General features: G+C 56.6%; 5 protein-coding genes across 5 annotated transcripts; 1 reads left to right on the forward strand and 4 right to left on the reverse strand.

Annotated features, from left to right (window-relative positions):
* Positions 1–1,087: 1,087 nt before the first annotated feature.
* Positions 1,088–2,079, reverse strand: SCHCODRAFT_01174891 (uncharacterized protein; the record flags this gene model as incomplete). Its single annotated transcript, XM_003027966.2, has 5 exons — positions 1,088–1,101; positions 1,147–1,480; positions 1,541–1,894; positions 1,952–2,010; positions 2,064–2,079. The coding sequence occupies 5 exons, from the start codon at positions 2,077–2,079 to the stop codon at positions 1,088–1,090; spliced, it is 777 nt and encodes a 258-aa protein (XP_003028012.1).
* Positions 2,080–4,761: 2,682 nt separating this feature from the next.
* On the reverse strand, positions 4,762–6,348 carry SCHCODRAFT_01104502 (uncharacterized protein; the record flags this gene model as incomplete). Its single annotated transcript, XM_003027965.2, has 8 exons — positions 4,762–4,863; positions 4,914–5,050; positions 5,100–5,166; positions 5,211–5,493; positions 5,543–5,611; positions 5,663–5,792; positions 5,845–6,004; positions 6,055–6,348. The coding sequence occupies 8 exons, from the start codon at positions 6,346–6,348 to the stop codon at positions 4,762–4,764; spliced, it is 1,242 nt and encodes a 413-aa protein (XP_003028011.1).
* Positions 6,349–7,295: 947 nt separating this feature from the next.
* SCHCODRAFT_02514397 (uncharacterized protein) lies at positions 7,296–8,535 on the reverse strand (the record flags this gene model as incomplete). Its single annotated transcript, XM_050343312.1, has 4 exons — positions 7,296–7,653; positions 7,703–7,837; positions 7,894–8,297; positions 8,365–8,535. The coding sequence occupies 4 exons, from the start codon at positions 8,533–8,535 to the stop codon at positions 7,296–7,298; spliced, it is 1,068 nt and encodes a 355-aa protein (XP_050198141.1).
* Positions 8,536–9,099: 564 nt separating this feature from the next.
* On the forward strand, positions 9,100–10,784 carry SCHCODRAFT_01035032 (uncharacterized protein; the record flags this gene model as incomplete). Its single annotated transcript, XM_003027967.2, has 2 exons — positions 9,100–9,345; positions 9,399–10,784. The coding sequence occupies 2 exons, from the start codon at positions 9,100–9,102 to the stop codon at positions 10,782–10,784; spliced, it is 1,632 nt and encodes a 543-aa protein (XP_003028013.1).
* Positions 10,785–13,252: 2,468 nt separating this feature from the next.
* Positions 13,253–13,515, reverse strand: SCHCODRAFT_02704954 (uncharacterized protein; the record flags this gene model as incomplete). The annotated part of the gene is made up of 3 exons (XM_050346994.1): positions 13,253–13,294; positions 13,344–13,377; positions 13,427–13,515. The coding sequence occupies 3 exons, from the start codon at positions 13,513–13,515 to the stop codon at positions 13,253–13,255; spliced, it is 165 nt and encodes a 54-aa protein (XP_050198142.1).
* Positions 13,516–18,251: the final 4,736 nt, after the last annotated feature.

Genomic DNA, 18,251 nt, shown 5'->3' on the forward strand with positions numbered 1-18,251 from the left:
CGACCTCACGGAAGGACATGTTAGCAGACCCTCAGATATCAATTCAGAGGCAAGTCAAACACGTCGACCTTCCTTCATCAACTTCGCCTCGGGTTGGCCTCTGCGACTCGTGTCTGCCCTCCCCTTTGTGGTCGACTATCCCTGCGGGTGCGTGTATGTGCCGACCAGCACGCGTACGGAAGATAACATCCCTCATAGGCTCCGAATGGGAAGGAACAACTTCGCCGAGATTGCTACAGCTTGGCTAGCATTACTGTCGGTCGCCGACCACCTTCTCCTGCTTTCACTGCTGCAGTTGCAAGCACATATCACTGTACTTCGACCAAATGCCGTTCCCCAATGTATCCCTCATTGACTTTACCCGGTGTGCCTGCTGCTGCTGCAAGCCCCCGCCGTATGCAAATGACACGCCTTGTTCGCATGGTATGTTGACTTTGAACTGAAGGAATGTCACAGGAACGCTTGACTTGCACTTGGAAGCAGCGGATGCTATCGCCATCCAGGCTCGTACCTCTGGACGAGTCAGTGCCTTGCCTTTGAAGCGAATGAATCACCGCTCAACGCTGGTTGCCGGTCCACAGCACGATATGCCTTTGCCTCGTCAACGGTATACAAAACCAGTGGTTGCGACTCACTCCTCCCGTATCAGAGTTCGCATGTCACTTCATCGAGAATCCGCGCTAGGGAATGTTTTATCTAAATCAGGTGCTCGATATATTTCGATTTTAGTGTTTACCTCACCCACGAAATCGATGTGTTGGTGCCATCCAACGACCACGCCATGTAGGATACAACTTAAGGACACGTCGGCTTTGTTGAGCCCGTGACCTTCAGACCATTGATTGTGATGAATGGTTCACACTTATAGGCTGCGCGTCGTATCTCGGTCAAGAGGACAGAATTCCTCGAGCGCTTTCGTCCAGGGAATACGAGGTGCCAGTCCTTGAGTCCCTCTGACGGAAGGGACAAGAGTGCTTTCAAAGGCAGCGAGTCTATGGCTGGAGGCGAGCTTGCGGATATGTTTTTTAACGAACGCCCGAAAATGACTACGCTACGCGACATTGGGGTAAAATCGAGTAGGCTACGTCTACGTGCCATGCACTGCAAGGCGATAAAGTGAAGTATTACAATGCACGCCCCAATTACCAATTACTTCGACGACAATATTCCTCGTCACAAGTCCAAGATCGGTCAATGGCTGGTAATGGTATCCGGATACGTTTCGCATCGGATGCTCGAAGGTCGTAAGGAGGACGAAAGCGTGATCCGTAACTTGCCACTCAGTGCGGTGCGTGTATTCGGAGGTTTCGGCAGGCTGGTAGAACTTGTGTAACGGGCGCACCTCAGATTGCGGAGGAGCTATCCAGGTATTGTTTGCCAAGCCCCACACTCGTATCGTTCGGGGAACCTCCCCACGGCGGATGCTGGGTATCGTATGGGTGGCGGGGTAGAACAGAGATATGCCACTGGGTACCACAGGCTGAAGTAGTCGCAGTCCAACGTGCCCGTACGAGCCTGCGAATCGCCAACAGCAACCCACCAGCGTAGGGCAGGAGATGACCGCCTCTGGAAGTTTTGTCTCGCTGGATCTTCGGCGATCATAGCCAGAAAAACGGTCTAAAACCTTCGAAACAGATCCCAGATGAGGCATGTCCAGAGTGGGGGACGTAAACTCGGTAGCGATACGCCCTCCGGCATGCTGGTATGCGTAATCGGTCAACACATGGTGAAGATCCGGATGACGAACTTCGACACCCGGCTGCTGGCTTCGCTTCGACCAGAAACGGATGCTGTCACCGAGAACGAACGAGGGGGAGACGGTGCAGGAGTATATGATCGCAAGTGCGACGACATAGAGGATGCCGTAGAGGAGGGTGGAAAAGAGGGTGGCAAGCTGAGGACGTGAAAGGGGAGTAAGTGGCACTGATCACGCATTGCCATGTCCACGCACCCTTCGCGGTCGCGGCACAAGCCGCATTGCCGGCGTGGCGGCCAGAATCTCAGAACGCACTGTCACATTGTGTTAGTATTTTATTATGGGGCAGGTAGGCTCCTCTACCCACCTGCTTCGTCGGACATGGAGGACAAGAGGAGGAGGAATCGTGGGAACGTGGATACCCCCGCAGGATTCCTTGGCCCCCGGGCCACCGACGCCGGTGACCGGCCCCCTTCCAAATAAGGAAGGGCGCTCCTTCGCCTGATTTGGGTGTTTGCGAGGCGGGTGGCGCCTTGTAGCTTCAGCTTTTGCTGCGGATACCCTCACATGCACTATATATGCATAGACACTGAAATTAGGCTATAGTGATGCAAAGCACGATTTGTTGGGCTGCTGACAAACTCGTGCAGATCTATGGTCGGTAATAGCAGAACAATGCAGAATGGGCATAGATTACAATTCTGTAGAGCTAGTGCTGGCTAATAATGTATCACGCGACTCCCGAAGGCCGCAACGCTTATGCAGGAATGGCCCAAAGCTCACGCGGCGCCCGGACGGTGGCGTGGGAATTTCACGGGATCTGCCGGTAACGTGTCGAACTCCCCGCTGTGGGTGCTTATACAGCAGCACAGACCTGGCGCAAAGCGCTTCGAGCGCGGACGATGATATTGTACTTATATAATATCTTCTAATCTTGGGCTTTAGCAGCCGCTTTTGCTCTCAGAATTTGTGTATCTGCAGTGATTCGGAATTTGAGGCCACTTGCCAATTTCTGACCGTCTAGCGACGCGTATGGTCGTAAGATTTGGCACATAGTATGGGAGCTTGTTACATAGGAAAGAAAAGGCAAGAATGGGTTACTTGGATGAGCTACAACTACATGTAATCCATTTATTCCTGTCCTCCTTCTTGCTCTTGCTCGGTTCGGTACCATGCCCTTCCACCCTCCACTCCCCTGCGCTTCGTACCGGAGATCACAAGTATGGCAAAATTCATCGCTTGACGTACAGATTTCGGATGACCGCGTCCCTGATGAACGGGTTGATGAGCTGGAACGCTAATTAGCACGATTGGTACAAGTGAGAAGGCAGCGCGGGCGCACCCAGAGATGGAAAAAGCGTCCACATGGAATACAATGGACCTAGAGCAGAGGGGGTAGGAAGGGGACGCTTTCCTGGGCGCCATGAGCCGGTTGCGCGCGAGAGAGACGCGTCGATGCGCGCGTCGCGTCGCGCTATGCCGCGGCGGACGGAGACGGATCGGAGGTGATCGACAGCGCCCGATGGGGCGGCGGGGCCTTTTTTCAGAGACCCGCCCTGCGAAAGGGTGGAGATCCGAGCGAGGGAGGCGGCGGGAGCAGACGCCGCGGCGGAGCGCGCGATGGCGGGAGGAGGGCGCTGACGGAGCACGTTTTTGATGCCGCGCCGAGTTGCCGATTCAGAGCGCCCCGATCGGGGCGACCTGGGGGGGCCGGTCACCGGAATCCGCCTGAGAACACGCGTAACACGACCTTTGGCTCGCTGTATCGGGATTCAAGCGAGGTCGGACCGATGCCCAGCCTTAGCCGCGTAAGGGCGGTCTTCACTTCACGCGGCTATCGTCTTGTCGCGTCTAGCCTGATTGATAGCCCCTCTTGATTCGCTTTCCTCGCGTACTGGCGGCGCTGTATAACAGGTAGCAACGAGTCTAGATATTGCTCTAAGCTCGCAGATGACGCAGACACAAAGCGAGTACTTCACTATCAACGTGTTGAACAGCGCGCGGGCCGTATATCTTCCGTGGGTGCTGCCATTACTCGACCTTCAAAAGATCGCTGCCAGCCGACGTGACAACGAAGAAGAATACAACATTGCGATCTTGTCAGACGAACGTATACTCACCATGTCAACGAATCCGCGCCCGACGCGCCGCGAAGTGGAACGCAGGCGTCGTCACAGATGCACAGGCGTGTCAGTCTCGTAGTCCTGAGTGGCTATAGCGAACTAAGAGCCGATTGCGAGGGCGAGAAACTCGAGTCTCACCCGTTTCCCACATCATGCAAGCGTCGCTGCGTGGCGTAATGGATCAACTTGAGGGTGTATACTGGCTATTCTGACCTTGGCGGACATAGATGCAGAGAAAGCAGCAAGGAAGAAGAGGCAGACTTCTTACGCGAAGAGCGCAGGACAAGGATGGTTCATTCTCGTCGAGAGTGGAGACGTTGATCCTCGCTTATCCCAATGCTCTGTGCATGCCGTGGATGATAAGCGAGGGTGATAAGGACCTGAGGGTCCGAGAGGATGCGCTCACGGGGGCACCTGCGTTGACGCAGAGTGGTCGTCTATAGTGAGCCAACTAAGGGTCATCTGCGATCCTGTTCTTCTACTCAAAAGGTCTGTCGGAGGTACTAGCATGCCTGCCCAAGCAGCGGTAAGGAAGCTCGCGCCAAGCGCATGGCGTGGAATGAGAAGAGTGAGCTATTGCAGCTTGTTGGCGTGACCGCGCGTGCATGGCTGTGACGCCGTGCGCCACGCGCGGTCACGGGACCGACACGTACGCAGCAGCGAAGAGTAAATCAATCCAGGTTATTATACAGAGCGAGCACTGCGTTTGGCATGTAGAAGTCGTCAATACTCCCCCATACCCCAATCTCTGCGAAAGGAACGGTTGGCGTGGGGCTGTTACACTACACGCGAGGTGAAGTGACATCGTAAGTCGCGGGCAAGAGTGCACAATCATGACCAATCCATCAGGACTTCGATTGTATCCGTGCCTCTTGATATGTCTCTGGAACAAGTGAAGGAGATAGCGTATGACTTTACGGTCACGTGCGGTAACTGAAGCGCTCAAGGACGGTACTGTAGGTTCGCTTGATGCCATGCGGCTAGATTAGCGCGTGCACCCTCTGCCGTCTCGTATGCCTTCGTTGCTAGCGATCGTAATTCCTCCTGTTCGCAATATTGTGAGAAGGCAAGGTATAATCTTGTTGAGAACCTACCCGAGCGTATCCGGTTTGCTGTACACCCCAAATCATAGCGACAGCGAGCAATACGATGCATAGGCTCGTCCAAACCCAGGGGGGAATATCTGCGCCAAGCATAAATCTTGGGGTAGAGCCGTGATAGATTGTAAGGCCTGCATAGTGTCGGTTCAAATAAGAGCGCAGCGAAGGACCATGACCTACGGTGCGAAAGCCCTTGCTCATGCGTTGCAATGACCAGTTGCTTGTAAATGTTGTCGACCTTAATGAACTAGATTGACACAACATACAAGTGGGCTTCATAGGGAAACTCACTGCAATCATCACACCAGCGGCATTGCCCGGCAAACGCTGCGCCACCGCGGCCTTCCTCGTATCGTAAAGGTGAATGGCTCCCTCTCGCCACATCAAGATACCACAACCACCATCCATCAGAGTGACGGCTGGAAAGCCTGGTGGCGGCGGAGCGAGATCGCAATTAATTCTGCGATAATCGCCATCTGGAAGGTATATGGCAACGGAATTCGACTGGTTATCGAACACAGCAGCAGTGAGCTTGCCGTGGTTGTACATGACATCGGCGTCAATGCCCTGCAGCCTATCGACTTGTCAGCGACTGAACACGGAGTTCGTCTTCGAATTCCAACCGTTCCGTTTCGATAGCTTCTCCATATACTCCGTCCCATGCCTGAGAGCTTTTCGGAATAGTATAGCTTCTGCAGAAAGGGCTTAGCGCACACTACCCTAGCACGGGTCGAGGTTCATACCTGATATACACGCGGCCAGTCTCGATCCTGATCGCGGCAATGAGATTATCGCGATCCTGCCAGTCGAAGGAGAGAACGACCGCGCCGTTGTTACGCCGACCACATTTAAGCGTGCCGATGGACACTGGAACTAGGCAACATCAAAAATATATCGCTCTCTGGGACAGCGTAGCAGAACGTACCTCGTTTGTCTTCGATATCAAGCACTTCGATGGTGTCAGAGCCTGTGGTCAAAGCGAGGCGGTCGCCACTAGGGCAATACTTCACTTGCACGGCGTGTTGGGGGTGAAAATGACTTCGAAGACGATCTGAGGTTCTCAGAGATGCAGGATCCTCAGCCGGCTATGAAAGTACGTCAAAGGACGAGAATTGCGCACAGAAAGTACGCATACGAAGACGTAGATATGAACAGTTTTGTCAGAGAGGACAAGAGCGAGTTCTTCACGCGACGTGGGACACCAAGTCATCGCCAGGACTTCTGCGGACCGCCCAGCATCCTGTAGACGGCCTATGAAGATGCAGCGGGGCAGAGATTGGCCCGCCTGTGCGGGCACGCGCCAGATTAGCAGGGAAGTAGCGGTAGCCACGCTCAGGAATTCGTCAGCCAGAGCTAAAGCTCTGGGCTGGGCATCCAGCGAACCCTCTACCGCCGAGGCGTAAGAGCGAATGCGTGTGGCGTGTGTCATGGGCGAAGCGTCTGTGGTTGACCAGCACGCGATATCCAACATGATCAATCTCGATCGGTATGCACGTAACGCAGGTCACAATCTGAGAGGGACAGCATCCAGTAGTGACATCAAGCCGCATTCTCTTATGCCCATGGACAGCAGAATCATTCAACTGAGTCGGACATCACGAAGGGGGCCGATAGGCAATCACATAACTGTCATACTAGGGCAGACACGAGGCGCAGAGGTCACCCCGAGGCGAAGTTGACGAAGGAAGGTCGACGTGTTTGACTTGCCTCTGAATTGATATCTGAGGGTCTGCTAACATGTCCTTCCGTGAGGTCGTTGACTACAGCGTATGCATTCGCGGGACGTCTCTACGAAGATTATGCGTCAACGAGCAGACACGCGAAGCATAAATCCAAGACGCACCATGATCAAGAACCACTTGACAACGGCTCAGGCAGCGCGCTCCTTGCAACTTCGGACTGCCGGCGCCGCGTAACAATTGCGCTGACTATGGCGATGACGAGCGCAGGGGCAGGGGGAAGGTCCAGTCACAGAAGTCGAAAACGACGAATGCTCTTCAGGGAGAAGCGGAGAGGCGAGCGTTGTATAAGGATCACCGCGACCGAGGGCACGGGACACCGATGTTGGCTTCATATCCACCGCGCAAGGTAAGCTCATTCTCATCGGCCGTCGAATATGATGTCGACGGCCACTCTGATAGTCCGGTGCCACGTCGTGCTGCTTGACAAGACTCGAGCGCAATGAGGAGGAAGGAGGAAGGGGCGAGGCCGACGCGCACGGCGAGCAGGCGTGGAGGTAGATTGTAGGTCAACAGGCGGTCGTCGGAGGTGAGCACAGCATTGAGCCGGCGCGCCGATCGCTAGGGAGAGCCGTGCGACAATCGAGAGTTCAGAGGGCGCTCTGTACGATGGCTGTGAGCAACGGAGTGCAGGGCGCTACGACGCGCTCGCACCTATGACGTTGAGACCTTTGGTTCGTGTCGCGGACCTCTGAGCCGGACGAGGACTGTCGACAGTGACGGATGTTGCGAATTCTCCGGTGAATGCGCCAGATTCGCCAGGAGGGGAAACTGCCAGTGTCGAGCAGGTCTCGACGATCGGACCGGCGAGAGATGTTCTGCGTCCACCGACAGTCCCACTTCCACTTGAAGATCCTCGGCGGTCGCTGTCGCTGCTCATGGAGCCGCTGCCGCCGATGTTTGAGGGCCGAGCTGTCGAAATGTTCATAATTTGCCAAACGCGCGCACGCAGCTCACGTACCTCGTCGAATAGATTCTTCCTCTCGGTCTTGAACCTACAACGATGTAAGTTCTTGAGCCACGACGGCGTGCATATACGCGCACCTGCATAGAAACTCCGGCACGACGACGGCCGAGCTGGAGGGGAGAGACCAAAGCTGGAGGGGGAGGGCGGCGTGGAGGGGGAAGGTCATCGCGCTTCGGTCCAGAAGATGCAGACATGTCGCGCTCGAGGACGGTCTGTATGAGCGTGTCAGCCAGCAAGCGGGCATTCCTGCCGCGTCCGCCCTACGCACCGAGAGTCGGACACCCTCCTACTACGGCAGTCGGACGCGACGGACGATCGTGGAGGGGAAAGCAGGGAGGCCTGGAGTATCCTAGTGGGATGGCTGCGAGGGGGGCGACGGCAGGCGTCTACTTGGCTCGATCGACCGTGGCGGCACTTTGGGCGGTGCAGAACATCCCGACAGCTGTGATGGTACGCTCCGCGTCGTGCCGTATTGCTCAGTCGGACTCGAAAGCATGTTGGGGAGGTGCGACGCGGGCGGCGACTATGGGCGGAGACGGGTCGTGCATCCGCGGGGAGCAGTGGGCGCGCCGAAGTCTTCCTGCTGCCGAGTGCGAGCAGCGCAGCATCGAGCCGCCACGGATTCGATCGATAGGGCGGACGAGCGACTATATCGAGAGTTCGAAGAGCGTTCTGTACGATGGGCGTGAGCAACGGAGGGCGGCGCGCTATGACGCGCTCGACCAAGCAACGTACCTACGACCCTGAGACCTAAAGTCCGCGTCGCCGGACCTCTGAGCCGGACGAAGATTGTCCAAAGTGACGGACGCTGCGCATCCTCCGGGAGATGCGCCAGATTCGCCAGCAGGGGACGCTGCCGATGCCGAGCAGCCCTCTCAACGGCCATTCGAGAGCGTCTTGCGTCCACCATGAGTATCGTTATCACTATTCCTGCCGCCTCCGCCGCCTCCGCCGCCATCACCCGCCTGGACGCTGTTCGTGATGCTCGAGAGCTGAGCTGTCGAAATGCTCGAAAACTACCAAGCGTGCGCAAGCAGATCGCATACCTTGTCCAGGTTCCCTCGTCAGGCGCCGATACCAGGCATCGCCTTGCTTATTCTCACCCTTCTCCGTGATATCGAGTCCATTGCGTGTGAAGGAAGGTAGCAAAGCATGTTCTCCCACGTTCTAAATCACCGACACTGATGGTCTACTGTTTTACCCTCCCACCACAGAACCAACCCTCGAGTGAACCCGATGCACTACAGCCACGGACAGGGACTGACCCGGGCCCGACGAAGCCACTTGGGCCTCGTTCTGGCTCTTCCTTTTTCTCCAACGTTCTTTCGCCACATATGAAGTCCTTTGAGCCGATTGTGAAGAATCCGCGTCAAAGGCACAGTTTGACGAGGCAATTCAAAGTACTCGGGACTTTCAAGCCCTCACTCCTTCCACCCACCTGCAACCAGCTACTCACTTACTTTCGTACTTCACAATGGACCCTACGCACGCCCTCCAGGTCCCGGAGCTGCTAATCAACATATTCGAGTCTGAGGTCCTCTCGCCGGGCGACTTGGGCCAGTTTGCACGCGTGTGTCGGGCGTGGTACTATCCGGCTGTAGAGGCTCTCTGGAGACATCTACCAGGGCTGGAGCCTCTTCTGTCCCTGATCCACAAGCCCTCGTACGAATGGATCTTTCAGACGCGTACCGCCGGGCGGCGTACCTTGATCATGGGGGCTGTAAGTGAACACTGAACGCCGTCGTGTGGCATCGGTGGCTGACGCCTTTGTAGAGTCTTCGCCTTGACATTACCGACGACAGGTGCAAATATATTCTCTCTCGGTCGCATAGAATCACCCACCTCACCCTTCACTACCGTCGTTCTGAGATGGACATGTGCATCTACCAGACCCTTCGCGCTCGGGTGGAACCTCGTCTGGGGGTGCTTCTACCTCACCTCCGCACCGTGACGGTCGTACCACCGCCGCATGGCAATGGTCAACGCCATCGATTCGTCCCGTACTTCCCATCTGCGTCAATTCGCGCTCGCGACTGGCGCTGTCGGACGGGTTTCAGCGTCTTGCCGGTCATGATGACCTTCCCTCGGGTGTTCACCTTTCTTGTTGGGCGTCAATCCCTTCCTACCGAGTACCTCCGGGCTTTGCATATTCGTGACCAGTCTATGGACGTCCTGGTCAACGTCGTGGAGGCTCGCGCTACGTATCCCCTCGACGAGCTGTGCGTCGAAGTAGCTGTTGCCGACCTACCTCCCCCGCCGGTGATCGTCTGCTTGCTCGGGTCTGTGGTGCTACGCTACCGCAACTTGCGTCGCCTGCATCTCATCGTCCATAAGCTCCAAGACAACGAGTTATGGTCGCTGAACTCCGCGTTCTTCCGTCTTCTATCGTACCTGCGCAACCTGGTCGACCTTCGGATCGAGGCACCCATTTTGTCTACGGTCACCGACAACGATTGGGCAGAGATCGCTCCCAACTGGTCGTTCATGGAGTCTCTTTGTATCATACCCGGCACGGATTACGCGTGGAATGGAGGGGTCTCGTTCCCTGATCCCGGCACCAACCCTTCGTGTACCATGGACGCTGTACTTTCCATTGCCACCGTCTGCCCCGACATGCACACGCTGGCTCTACCCGGACTCGACTGTCGTAGTCTACCCCCATCGGGTGTGCTCCTGGATTTCATGGCGCTGAGGCTTCGCCGCTATGAATGCGGTCATCCCTTGAAGCGACTCTCTATATGCGAGAGCCCGCTCCGGGACCCGGGTGCATTGTGCTTGCTCCTCGCCATCGGGTTTCCCAGCCTGCGAGATTTATCTTACAGACGATATCCAGAACCTCAGTTCCAGGACATTGAGGACGACGAGGGCGACGAGGACGACGAGGACGACGAGGACGACGAGGACGACGAGGACGGCTCGGAGGAAGAAGATGTAGGGATGGGCGATGATAGCTCGTCGATGACCGGCGATCTAGTGGCGATGGCGAACGAGGTAGAGAAATGGATCAGTGAAGGGCGGAATTGGCAGGACGAGGCTCTGGCGGCAGAGATTGCTCTGCAGATGTTCGCAGCGGAAGGGTGGAATATGGTCGCTTGGTTTCTTCGCGAGCGTTTCATGCAAGGGAGCGATATAGCTTCATATTCCCCGGATACAGTATAACAATTTACATATACGACTATCGTCAATTACGAAGGATCTGCAATCGAAACTCACGTCGTTGCGCGACGACCATATCCCTCCACATATTCGCTGAGCATTGTTGGGTACGACGTACGCATTCGTAATGGTGTCCATGCTTTTTGCAGCCTCCCGGATTAAGTCAGGTGCACATGTTGTCAAGAGCGACCTTGAAGGGCCAGCCTTCACTCCTGATGCGACAGAACGCCGACCACATCGACATCGACGACTTCGGTTCACGCGTCGTCGATCGGAGAGTCGAGGAAGGCCTCCGAGACCATGTCCATTGCGAGAGCACTATCGACGACTGGATGGCACGCCATCCATCGAAGGCCATCGCGCGAGCCCCTGTAATGAATCCCTCTCGCACTTGATCCAGACTTTCGTCTCTGTCGCGCGAAGGAAAGGGACATACATCACGCCCCCAGTGGCCTTCGGGGTGAACGACAGGTCGTGGCGGTTCAGGCGCGGCCGATAGCGCCAAGTATCCGTAGCTGCTCAACCACTAGCGAGCGTCCCTGCTGCATGGGACCATGCACGCCGAAGAGAGATGTATAACGGGTTAAGCGATCAACCTTTCTGAAGCAGCACACAGTGAGCGGCGGCGGTGGCGGTGGCGAACCAAACTTGTTGTTCCAGACTGCGGTCCTGCGTTCGCGGGTCCCGACGAGCTCCTTCGTGTCACTCCGAAGGCCGTTGACAAGAGCGTCCTCGCGTCTGGAAGAGACGATTCTAATGAGCGAATTAGGAGACTAGGGAGTGAGTGAGAATCCTACCGTGGTGCTGTCAAGTTCGAACGCGAAGATAAGGCAGAGGGTGCTTGGAGGCCTCGTACTTGACCAGGAAGACAGCTCCGGCGTGCGAGATGGGAGAAGTGGTTTGATTGGTTGCACCGTTTATGCAGAGCCATCCTGCAAGTTCGTCCGGCCGGAAGCCTGCCGTCCAGATGAGGGAACAATCAAGAAGCTTCGCACCCTGGTTGAAGGTGGCTCTCGTCGTCCTATTCCTTAAGTCCAGCTCGTGTGGTCTACCTTCCGCCTCTAAGATCAGATCGACTGGTAGTCGATGGATCCCGCTGCGTTGACAATCGCCGCACTGGGCAGTGAAGTATCGTGAACGGCGCTGGCGCGGCCGATAGAGCTCAAGGGCATCAAGTTTAAGGGCTTCAAGTACTCGGCACAGACGAAAGATGTTTATAGGCGCAAAGACATGTAGTTCGAGTATTTGAAGCGTGAGCAGTGGGGCGGTAGGTCGCATCAGCCCATCGCACCATCATCGCAAGTTGTGCATCTGTGTAAACAACAGGGCCGATCAGGGTCTGGTCACAGCGCTAGTTGAGCCACGGCGACCTCAAGGCATTCCATCCTGCTTCAAGCCTACAAAATCCGTTACCTAGCGCAGACGAAACAATATGTGAAAGAGCGTACTTGCAGCGAAGCCCCGTCCTCGAGGTGTAGCACGGTAGTGGGCTAGACACTGGTCGCGAATGGCCATTCCGCGAGGTCAAACTGAGCGAAGAGGTCCGGCATAGCTGTAAATAGGGTTATTGCGCGGAAGCTTGGAGAGCGTTGGTATGACTTTGCGTGAAGCTTTCGCCCAGCACGCACACACTGGAGAGGCACCTCTATGGCAGCTGCTGATCAGCGGGCGGGCATAAGGCGCATGTTTCTTCGACGTACCACTAGCGGGTCGAATTGAAGTCAGTCGCGTGACAACCCCAACCCTAGGGGCCCGTTCCGCGTCGTCGTAGAGTCTTCGCGGATGCCGGCGATGGTACAGGTAAGAGCGGATGCCCTGACACAGAACATGGATACCCTTGAGTGAGCAATCGAAGGGGCGATGCCTGGGATACATATCCACGAGTCGGGTACGATCGCTGTTTGCATCCGCCGCGGCGACGCAGCATGAGCGGCCCCGCGCCCATCTTCGAGCGCAACGGCAATGCGAACTCAATAGTCCAGTGCCACGTCGCGCTGCTCAATCGGACTAGAACGCATGGACGAGCGAAAGAACGGGCGGATGCGAGCGGTGAGTGGACGTAAAGGCGGATGGTGCGTCCACGTGCGGTAGTCGACGTGCTGTGATCTGGTTGGTGAGGTCGAGCTGGGAGGCATTGAGCCGCCGCGGGCCCAATCGCCAGGGAGAGACGAGCAACAATCAGAGTTCAGAAAGCGTTCTGTACTATGGCCGTGAGCAACTAGTGCAGGGCGCTACCGACGCGCTCGCACCTATGCACTTGAGACCTGAGCTCCTTGTCACCGAACCTCCGAGGCGAACGATAACAGCGCTCATTGGCGGAAGCTGCGAATTCTCCGCTGAATGCACCAGATTCGTCACGAGGGCAGACTGCCATTGTCGAGCAACTCTCGACGATCGGACCAGCGAACGATGTCTGTGTCCACCGACAGCCCCACTGCCACTTGAAGATCCTCGGCGGTCGCTGTCGCTGCTCATGGAGCCGCTGCCGCTGCCGCCGATGTTCGGGGGCCGAGCTGTCGAAATGTTCACAATTTGCCAAACGCGCGCACGCAGCTCACGCACCTCGTCGGATAGATTGTTCCTCTCGGTCTTGAACCTATAGCGATGTTAGCTCTTGAGCCACGACGGTGTGCGTATACGCGCACCTGCATAGTAACTCCGGCGCGACGACGGCCGAGCTGGAGGGGAGAGACCAAAGCTGCAGGGGGAGGGCGGCGTGGAGGGGGAAGGTCATCGCGCTTCGGTCCAGAAGATGCAGACATGTCGCGCTCGAGGACGGTCTGTATGAGCGTGTCAGCCAGCAAGCGGGCATTCCTGCCGCGTCCGCCCTACGCACCGAGAGTCGGACACCCTCCTACTACGGCAGTCGGACGCGACGGACGATCGTGGAGGGGAAAGCAGGGAGGCCTAGAGTATCCTAGTGGGATGGCTGCGAGGGGGGCGACGGCAGGCGTCTACTTGGCTCGATCGACCGTGGCGGCACTTTGGGCGGTGCAGAACATCCCGACAGCTGTGATGGTACGCTCCGCGTCGTGCCGTATTGCTCAGTCGGACTCGAAAGCATGTCGGGGAAGCGCGACGCGGGCGGCTAGTATGGGCGGAGACGGGTCGTGCATCCGTGGGGAGCAGTGGGCGCGCCGAAGTCTTCCTGCTGCCGAGTGCGAGCAGCGCAGCATCGAGCCGCCACGGATTCGATCGATAGGGCGGACGAGCGACTATATCGAGAGCTCGAAGAGCGTTCTGTACGATGGGCGTGAGCAACGGAGGGCGGCGCGCTATGACGCGCTCGACCAAGCAACGTACCTACGACCCTGAGACCTAAAGTCCGCGTCGCCGGACCTCTGAGCCGGACGAAGATTGTCGAAAGTGACGGACGCTGCGAATCCTTTGGAAAGTGCGTCACATCCGCCAGTCTGCCGAGCTCTCTCGGAATGTTTTGCATCTTTGGAAAGTGACAGCAAGCAAATTGCGCATGATGTCCAATTTGCTGTACAGTCATCACCCAGCGTTTGAGCAGCTCAAATCCTGTCGAACTTCGGTAAAGGTTGCTTGAGATAACAAGCTCAATGTGAGTCGAGCGATCAGAGGTTCATACCTCGAAGTATCACTTTTACACTGCCGCACGGTTTTCACGTCGAAAAGAAGTAGAAGCCGTTGATGTGGAGAACACCTCTGTGAATACGTGAATTCTAGGTCGAATCTACGTTTGCGCGATGCAGACCTTTGCTGCGTTGGTTTCACCTGGGTGCCGCCATGGATTCCAGGTGCGCGCTGATGGCGGGCGAAATCCGACGCCCAAAACGGAAATATTGGAGGGTCCACGTGCGGGCCGACGGTCTAGCCACGCAGTCGGCGAAGGCCGGGCCCGCGTTGCCATCATGTGACCTCGCCACACTTCAAAGTTTGCGCAGTCGCAACGAAGTCCCACAGCACGACTTGTCTTCTTCCCTCACTCACCGCAGCTTCCCACAACATCCTTCCAGCACTCCGCCTCTGTCTCGTCTCCCGGGCCTGAAGACCGCTCGAAGGGCATAAGGTGCGTGTCCGTCTTTGGTCTCTGGGGATATCTGACATGCAAACCAGGCTTTCCACGTCGCTCACCGCTTGACGACATCGCAAACTTGACCAGAGGTACATTGCCAACACTTTGCCTACCCTCATCTACTGACTTATCCCTCAGGCTGACGATCTCAAGGTCCGAGTCCCCTCCTTCGGGGCTTGAGCTTGTCGAAGGGGTCCAAGACTGGCATGGGCCAGTCAACGAAGGGTTGGCTGTCCTTGACAATGGCTAGTACATTTTCCATAGCATTTTTGTAAACGGTATAAGTAGTGCAGCTGTACATCGCTGCTTTAGTACGTTGGGGTAGATAGTACATGCAATGAAATGGATTTTGAATATCTACAAGTGTTACTGAGGACGACGAGCAATGTGTAACAGTTGCAGGCAGCCCACCCACCGCCCTGCTGCCAAGCACGTGCCTTTGGATCTGTCACGAGTGGGTATTTGTGGACGCCTCTGACTCATCTATACCGGGTTGTGCTTAAAGCCCATGGACAACAAGTATATACAATGTCGGTAGCTTACGCGTCCCTCTACCTACCTTTCTATTCAGTCCGTTGCGTTGTCGCCTTCCGGTCCGTGTCCGTGTCTGTGTCGACTGTGCCTCTGTTGCCAGTCTCCGAGCCCCTTTCCACTCTTGAAAGGATCATCATGAAAATTATGTGGGGACTGCATGATGAAGACGTCGGCGTCAACTACGTGAAATCTACATTGCTCACTATTTATGCAACTTTTTCGTCAAAAACCAGGTAGATTCCATGTGGTGGGAAATCTACCTGAAACTCTCGTCGGCAGCGTGCGGCAGTGTCCCGTACTCCCCCCACCAAAAAAACTCACCGGTCCGGATCTCCGGACTGTCGACCTCATATCTTCACACGGCTCTGGTGTATTGACTTCGAACAAAATGATTTGTATTCTAGATATGGACCTCACACAACAATGGGGTGGCACTATAGCGTTCATTCGAGACGGTATCGGCATCGTTGTCTCGCCACTGTCCACATCAGACCTCCTTGTCCTCAACACTACCACGTGCTGGATAGTGGCTGCATATCTACCTCCCGGAAGCAGTGACTGGCGCAGATGGACTGATACAGATCCGTGGGACCGTATAACTGACATCATGTCCTTTCTTGCCTCCAATCTGGACAAGACTGTCATCCTTGTGGGGGACCTGAACGTATGCACAGGACAACTCCAGGCAGGTCCGCAACCCTCTGACTTGCCGCGTGTTTCACGAGCTAAAGAAGCGCAGGACGCGCAAGACCTCAGTCTTCCTGCTAGTGGAATAGCGACTGAGGGAAAAGAGATGTACAGTAAGGATAAATACGGACGCCCCCGGAGCGGCGTGGGAAAGTTCTTCCCGAATAGGAAGGCGGACCAAAAGCGTGGACGCGAGGCAAACTGTCCACCCATGGGAGGAGGCAGACTCGCCCCTCTATACCCTACTTTTGACACTCCCACTCGAGTCTGGCCGTAAACCCATACCTTGGCAGAACTTGAGATGCTTCTCATGAGGTAGTGCCTTGGTAAAGATGTCCGCAACCATCTTGTCCGTGGGGTACCAGAGGACGACGCACTCGCCGGTGGCAACCAGCCCATCGCGGATGTAGTGGTACTTCCGCTGGATGTGCTTGGTCCGAGCCCGGAACTGAGCATCCTGGCTGAGGATGATGGCCGCGCGGTTGTCGCACCTAAGCTCGGTGGCACCGGCCTGCGGACGTCCCAACTCCTCAAAGAATGAGCGGAGCCACGCCAAATGCTGGCCAGCATTAGCTAGACCAATGTACTCCGACTCGGTAGAAGAGAGAGAGACCATGGACTGCCGCTTGCTGGACCAACCAATGGCGCCCCGGCTTGAGATGAACACGAAGCCGGAGGTAGACTTGGACGTGTCGTTGCATCCGCCCCAGTCAGCGTCGGTGTAGCCATGGAAGTCGAGGTCCATGCCAGCGTCAGTGCCATCATAGACAAGGCACCAGTCGCGCGTCTTCTTGAGGTACCGGAGGACGCGCTTGGCCAGTTCCCAATGGCAGGCCTTGGGGGCGGCGCTATAGCGGCCAAGAACCCCCACCACATAGGCGGTATCCGGTCGGGTGCCCATCATCCCGTACATGAGCGAGCCCACTACGCTCTGGTAGGAGACGACGGGACCTCCGGGGACCAAGGCCATATGAGTGCGCACCTCGTTGTCGTTAGGGTCATCAGCGGAGATGCGAGTACTTGTGGACATGGGGGTGCTGACGCCCGTGCAGTCCGACATGCCATACCGCTCAAGCACGGTGTCGATGTACTTCCTCTGGGAGAGGGAGATCGTGCGCTTGCCCGGGTGCCGGATGATCTCGATGCCCAGGAGGTACTTGGCGGGACCCAAGTCGCGCATCTTGAAGGAGGCGGTGAGCTTCTTGATGCTGTCCATGAAAGGACGCGAGGTAGCGGCGAGGAGTAGGTCGTCGACGTAGACGACGAGGAAGCAGACCTGCTTACCGTCCCGGAAGACGTAGAGGCAAGTCTCCAAGTTGAGGCGCACAAACCCGAGCTTGTTGAGCTTGTTGTGGAGCGTCTGGTTCCACGCGCGACCGGCCTGCTTGAGGCCGTAGACCGACTTCTTGAGTCGCCAGCAGTAGCCCTCCCGGATGTCTACGCCAGTCGGGGGAAGCATGTAGAGCGTCTGTAGCAGCTCACCATTGAGGTAGGCGGTGTTCACATCCATCTGGTCAGTGTAAAGACCGAGGCAAACGGCAAGGGCGAGGATGATGCGGATGGACTCCAGACTTGCGACGGGCGCAAAGGTGTCCTGGTAGTCGACTCCTTCCTGCTGAGTGAAGCCGCGTGCCACAATGCGCACCTTGTACCGCTCAATGTTCCCTTGAGCATCCTCCTTCAAGGAGAAGACATGCTTGGAGGTGATCGGCTTGACGCCCTCCGGGATGGGTACCTCCTCGTAGACATCGTTCAGCTTGAAGCTGTTCAACTCCTCCGACTGCGCATCCAACCACTTGTTGCGCTCTGGGCTCGCCATGGCTTGCTTCCAAGTGGTGGGAATCTTCCGCGCACCGCTGCTCGACCGACCACCAGATGCTGCGCCCGCGAAGAGCTCGTCATTGAGAAAAGCAAAGTTCACAGACTCGCCCTCTTCGTCAGGTTGACCCGGGGGATCCCCACCCCCCTGGGTAGGCGCTGGTGCAGGTTCTGGTTCGGGAGCTGGTGCGGGAGGCGGAGGAGGAGCTTCTGCCTGGGGCGGCTGCTCTCGACGTCGGCGATTTTCCTCGAGTTGCTGCTCGCGCGCGCGGATGTTCGCTTCGTGCTGCTTCCGCTGCTGGGCGGACACCTTCCGGTGGTTTTCCTGCCGCTCCCGAGCGTTGATGTAGCCCTGGTCCTTGTGCTGGTTCGCTGTTCGCTCTTCTGGC

Source organism: Schizophyllum commune (genome assembly GCF_000143185.2).
Source record: "Schizophyllum commune H4-8 unplaced genomic scaffold SCHCOscaffold_11, whole genome shotgun sequence".
Taxonomy (NCBI): Eukaryota; Fungi; Basidiomycota; class Agaricomycetes; order Agaricales; family Schizophyllaceae; genus Schizophyllum; species Schizophyllum commune.